The following is a 6,553-nucleotide window of genomic DNA, read 5'->3' on the forward strand; positions in this document are numbered from 1 at the left end:
TTACAAATTCAATCAATTGATCGCCAATTTAACATTTTATACATGATTGGGTTATTCATGCATTTTTTTTGTTTGAAATACTAGGAGCATCTATATATAGAGCCTAAATAATGATCTTCATTTCTTTTTTTCTTTTAATATTCACACAACTCTATAAATATTTTTCAAATATTTTAAGGTAAATAAAAAAATTTATATATATGTAAGAATCACTTAATAATTTTTGTATAAAAATGATGAAAATTAATCATAGACACGAATGATCTATCGTGTGTACTAAAAGTAAAAGTTAATAATAATAATAAAACATTGTAAAGAATTTATTACGAAAAATACTATCAAGCTAAATAAATAAAATAAAATAACTTAACAATATTTTTTTTATTTAAGAAAATATTAATATACATGAGAAAATTAAGAAAATTATAGGTTCCTGTCGAATCTTCGAAATTCTTAAAAAATACTTCGAAAGCATCTTCATTATGTTAGATTTTTTGCTGTACAATTTTTTGTATGTACTTTTTTAAGTTATTACTTTATTCCACCGTTGCGACAGCTCTTGCGAAATGGTTTGCATTTCGAGTTTCAAATAACCTTGTGCGATTGTTGACATTGTGAAGTATGTAATGCCGTGGCGGAGAGCTAAAATGCAACGTGTTGAATAATGGAATGGTTACGAGTAACCCGGGTTAAGTTGCTCATCTATAATAATGTACAGTATGTAGCTAAGCTCCGCCAAAAGCCGCATTACCCCTCGCTTAATAATACGTCACGGTTGATAGAGATCCTTCTGGTGAATAAATGATGTAAAGACGGCGGGGCGAGGACAGAATATTCAATCACTTCCTATGAAAAAGAGACTTTCCTACTTTTCGAGAGACAAACGCAAAGAAATAATTAAATATGCATTAGTATTATATTTATAATATATTTTGTTCCATTCTGCATATGCTTTATAAATTGATAATCTTATCGATTTTTATATAAATTATACAATATACTCTTGGTGACTTTACTATCTAAATCTTTCAGAATGGAAAATCAGAGTTAAAAAAAAATTTCAATTTTTAAGAGTAAAATTTCACTCTAAAAATTTTAGAAAGCATGTGTGTTAATTTCGCTTATTTCCTCTGAGTATTAATAGTTTTTTAAGTCCAAATTAATACTCAACAAAGATAAGTTTGATAACAGCGAATCTAATAAAATTCATTTGCTAATAGTAAAGGCTTAACTTCTCTTGCAATTAAGCTCATCTTTGTGACAAACAAATACAACGTACAAATTGTTATCAAAATTTATTACGCGGTACATTTACAACGGCATATAAAGATGTGTAATGATATGCAATTTATTTTTCTAAATGCTTTTCGAATTATCTAAATGCTTTTCGTATCGTCTTTACATAATTTAATGACTGTGATCTCAATTAAATATACGTTAAAATATTCCATGATATCTATTCTTGTGTTGACTTATCATAAACTTCATATTTAAACAACATTGTAAAGTCGCCTGGCTCGGTTTGATTTGCGTTTCACTTTTATAGAAATTAAACGTATTGCATCCGTATCACGTGGTAGTTCGCGATAAAACAGCTCGCGGTTATGCAAGTGAAGTTGTGCTGCATTTCAGTCGCTTTATGCATATGATATGCGCAACATCCCTCACGATAAATACTCGGGATAAAGTCTCTCGCACGCTGTAACATGTCGTCGCTTCGTCTTCGGTTGAACGAAAGGATTTGGCTACGTATATGTGTTCTCATGTTCCTGTTTATTTTCATTGACGGTTTGTTCATGGATTCCGAAAATCGACTTCTCGTCAACACGAAATGGGGCCTCTTTCACGGCAAGTGGAGCAGGACTGTACGCAATCGGTCAGTCGCGAATTTTCTCGGCATACCATATGCTCTGCCCCCGATAGGTGATTTGAGATTCAGAGTACGTATTGTTTGAACACGAGCGAGTATAATTTAATTTAATTTATTCTGTGTATCCTTTAATGATAAGTGAGGATCAACTCATCTGTAGAACTTGCAAAGATTTTGAAAGATTGATAATTTTTGTCCAATTCCAGGCAAATAAAAATCAAAATTATAAATATATATTTTACATATATTTTATTTTTAACTGAAACAAATCCGAATTATATCGCTTTCACACAGAGCGTGAATTACGAAAGTGACTTATGCATTTCTATAGTGAGTTTCAAAGTAAACAGTATCCACTAACGTATATACTTGATAAATTAATTAAATTTTAATCAAATTTAGTACATTTTCTTGAATTAAATTATTTAACTCCAGTGTTTTAGTTAATTAATGACATATTGTGTGAATAGAAATAATAGTGATAGAAATTATTAAAAATTATTTAAATTGAATATAATTTGACATTATAAATTTAGCGGTACGCAAAAAGTGCCAGCAAAGCGAAAAGACTTTTTAATACTTTACATCTAATTTTTTTTTTATTAATTTCTATTTTACATCTAATGAAGTGCATATTTAATATTTAATCTAATTTATCACCGTTTTTCTGTTATACTTTTTATTTTTATAAATATTTATAATTTTGTGTATAAAAATTAAGACGAATCATTTAATTCATTGAAAATTCACACTTTTCAGCAAGAAATTACTTGACTGACATGAGTAAGAAAACGTAAATTCACATTCATAGTTTACATTCCGTGTGAACGCGACATTAATTAACAATGTAGTTGAATTATATAATATTTTGTCAGAGCCCGCAACGATGGAATCACACGTGGACAAAGGTTCGCAACGCTACGGTCGATGGGCAAAAATGCATTCAAACTGATATAAAAACTTTCAAAATTGTCGGTAGTGAGGATTGTCTTTATCTAAACATCTTCATTCCCTATGTGAGTAATACATTGTATACAAATATTATCGCTCAATAATAATAATAAATAGAATGCGCAATAATAATAAAAATCTAATGGATCAATATTCTCATAATCACGTAAATAGTTAACATCGCGCGCTATTTTTATAGTTTTGCCAAAAATTGCAAAGTAAATAGAAAATTACAATATTTCAAGAACAAACACGAACGAACTTAATTAGATGAGGTCTAACAAGGCTTAACTAAACTTAAACGAATCAAGGTTACGTTGTTGATGCGATATTTTTCACGTTAAACATTTAGCGCAGGGGTTATTAAATATTTCGTTTCTACGTTTATTTAAATAACGATTTTTTTTGTCATTCTATAATTTTATATTAAAAATCTTTATAGACTTTAGACCGGCAGAAATCGACGAAACTACCGGTTTTAGTCTTTGTGCATGGGGGTGCATATGTAACAGGAAGTAGCGATAGTAATCTGTATGCGCCGGATTATTTGTTGGAGCAGGATATAATCCTTATCACGCTGAATTATCGACTTTCTGTTTTAGGTGAGGAGAAAAGATTTATCTAATGTAATTGTCAGCAATTTTTTCATTACAATAATGCGTTAGATAGCAAATTGAAGCACACAGAATAATTTTGTTAAAATATCTAAAAATTTAACTGGTACAGATCGGAAAATAATTTTGTTAAATCAATAATTATGTAAAAAATTTAAGCGTGATGAGCAAAAGGCTCTAACATTCTGACAATCAATTTAAGCATTTCGCATAATTATTCAATTACATTATTTGATAAAAAAATCTATTAAAATGTGATTAGGCTGTGTTTCAAATATACATTGTCAGTACTAAAATGTACAGTTTACGTTACGTATATGTATACTATAAATTTTCAATACTGATAGTATATATTTAAATACTATGTGTCGCGTTCTGGTGCTTTTTTTTTGTTAAACAGTGTCATTGAAATAATTGTGTAGAATGTTCAAGTTAATTGCTAAAATGTCACCTTTTGCGTTGCTCATCATACTTGAATTTCTTGCATAACCATTTCCTGTAGTCTTTTGACCGCTTAATACAAATCCGGTTTCAAATTGCTCCACAATTTTGTTTAAATTTGTAAAAGAAATTTTCGCGTATTTTGTCATATTATAATTATGATATGTGCTGTAGAAGTTTTGTTGCAATCAAAATTAAATATATTATTCGGACTTTTAGCCCTCAAACAGATTTTTAGCATTGGTTATACAGTTAATAAAATGCACGATTAAATTAGATCATTGACGATTTATTAAATGTAATAGCTTTTAATTATATTTATTTAAACTTTTAGATTTTTAGGCCATTGAATACGAATCCAGAATCAAAATTGACAAGTTCAAAATGGTGGTTTCAATATTGGAGAATGTCGAAACTTGAAAAACGTTTGAATTGCTACAAAAATTTATATGTAGAGGTCTTTCATTAATTTGAATTTCAATGTCCAAAAATTACGAAACTGATTAGTTTCGTCCTGATGGCTTTTTTTCGAACAATGCTGTTAATTGTGTAAAATGCTCAAGCTGATTGCTAAAATGTTTGTCAAACATTTTGCAGCATTGCTCATCATGTTCGAATTTCCTATATAATTATTTTGATTATTCAATTAAATTATTTCCTTTTAAAGACTGTAAGTCCTAGCAATATATGTAATTTAGATTGCAATAAAACTTCTCCAGAGCATGTTACATACAACATGACAACAAAATACATAAAAATAGTCTTTTTTGTAAATTAACTACAATTTGTCAGTAAATTTCTAAAAATTTACTGATAGAGTAATTCCGAAAATGAATTCGTATTCAGTACCTAAGAAACTATAAAAAATAATTAGTTTTGTTCCAGTGTTCAAAAAATTTTTTGTCGAACAATTTAGTTCAATAAAATTTTCAAATTTGTATCTAGCTAAATTTTTAGATCAGTTACTTCAGTAAAACCAACTTTTCTGTATTAAGAAATAATAAATCTTATTACAATTTATACAATAATGCGACGAGTTCGAATCATTTAGGGTTTTTCAGCACAACGAATCAAGTCGCGCCAGGTAATTACGGTCTTAAAGATATAAAAATGGCTCTCGAATGGATACAAGAGAATATTCACAGCTTCGATGGGAATCCTGAATCGGTGACCCTTATGGGACACAGTTCCGGTGCAGCGGCGACTCATGTTCTTGCTCTGTCAAAGAAAACCGAGAGACTCTTTCACAGATACATTTTATTAGGGAGTTCCACTTTAAATCCATTCAGCATTCATCCTCCAAAAAGATATAGACAAGTATGTCTGAAATTGGCAAAACTTGTTGGCTGCCTGTTGAAAAAAGACGATGACATAATTACGCCGAATGAAACACTTATCTTCGATCTGACCACAGAAGACATTTTATATCCGGGTTATAAAGTAAAAAACGACGAAGAGATAATGAAATGCATGAGAACGATTGATGCGAAAAGATTAGAAGCGATGACGCGTTCTTTCGTAAGTGTCAATAAAGATATGATATATCTATTATAGAAATATTGATATCTTATCTAATAAGAATAGTTTTGTATTATTTTATATTAGTTTGTTTGGAGGTCACATTCGTGGTTTAACTTTGGTCCTACATTGGAAGATGACTCAGAGGACGCCATTATGACTGTGCATCCAATAAAAACAATAAAGGCCGGATTGTTTCGCGATATACCGGCGATAATACAAGTCGTGAAGGACGAGGGTTTAGTAAAGACACTCGGTACTTTTACGAGTAATAACGGACTTTTCCGTTATTATTTCTTGTAATAATGTTAATTAAGTTATTGTCCAAATTAATTAACGGCGTCGGATAATTTTCCGAGATGGAAGAAATATAGTTATAATAATTATTATTATTACATTAATTAATTTTATATCAACTAAAATTAAAATTTTAGAGCAATTATTAGCTACTTGATATTCGTTTCAACGAAAAATTTCTAAATTTTTAACTAAATTTCAATACGGAAAAAAAAATTTTGACGATTCCGTATCCATTCGTTTCAGAATTAATCATAGATCCCGACGCCGAGGACGAATTAATGATGAATTTCGAAAAATATTTGCCTTACTTTACGGAGTACCACGAAGTGATTTCCAACACTACCGTTTTCGCTTCTGCAATAGAAGATTTTTATTTTAACGGAAATGTGATGTTGGGTCTTATGAATAATATTACAGAGGTGAGTTCTAGGATGAATACGTGAGTAATGTTTGACAACAAGATAATTTTTTTAGATGATGAGTGATGCTATAATATGGCCGATAATTAAAGCTGTACAATATCAGTCAAATCTAGGAAACGCCAGCATTTACTTTTCCTTCTTCGCGTACGTAGGCACATTTTCGAACACCTTCGCTTCAGGCGTCCCCGTTGCTTATGGTACGTCATCTATGGTACACTATTAAAACCTAAAAACATTACCATGTACGCAGTTAGAAATTTATGTTAAATTTAATACAGTTCAATATTCAAATAACACAATCACATTATGTTACATTAACACGCGGATTAAAAATTCATCAAAATTGTTGGCAGATTTTAATACAAATAAAAAATAATTTTTATTTTATAACATTATAGGATTAAAGTTAAAATTAATGCATACCACCTTGATCAAAA

The 6,553-nt window shown here is 29.8% G+C and overlaps 1 protein-coding gene across 1 annotated transcript in view; it reads left to right on the forward strand.

Annotated features, from left to right (window-relative positions):
- The first annotated feature begins 1,706 nt into the window (after positions 1–1,706).
- Positions 1,707–6,553, forward strand: part of LOC105620070 (esterase FE4-like) — a 7,222-nt gene continuing 2,375 nt past the window's right edge. The window contains exons 1-7 of the mRNA XM_012201579.1: positions 1,707–1,940; positions 2,746–2,886; positions 3,264–3,423; positions 4,928–5,394; positions 5,482–5,650; positions 5,938–6,113; positions 6,169–6,313. Coding sequence (XP_012056969.1) covers positions 1,707–1,940; positions 2,746–2,886; positions 3,264–3,423; positions 4,928–5,394; positions 5,482–5,650; positions 5,938–6,113; positions 6,169–6,313 — 1,492 coding nt within the window. The remainder of the gene's footprint in view (positions 1,941–2,745; positions 2,887–3,263; positions 3,424–4,927; positions 5,395–5,481; positions 5,651–5,937; positions 6,114–6,168; positions 6,314–6,553) is intronic.

The sequence above is a fragment of the Atta cephalotes genome (assembly GCF_000143395.1).
Source record: "Atta cephalotes unplaced genomic scaffold scaffold00024, whole genome shotgun sequence".
In the NCBI taxonomy this organism is placed as follows: Eukaryota; Metazoa; Arthropoda; class Insecta; order Hymenoptera; family Formicidae; genus Atta; species Atta cephalotes.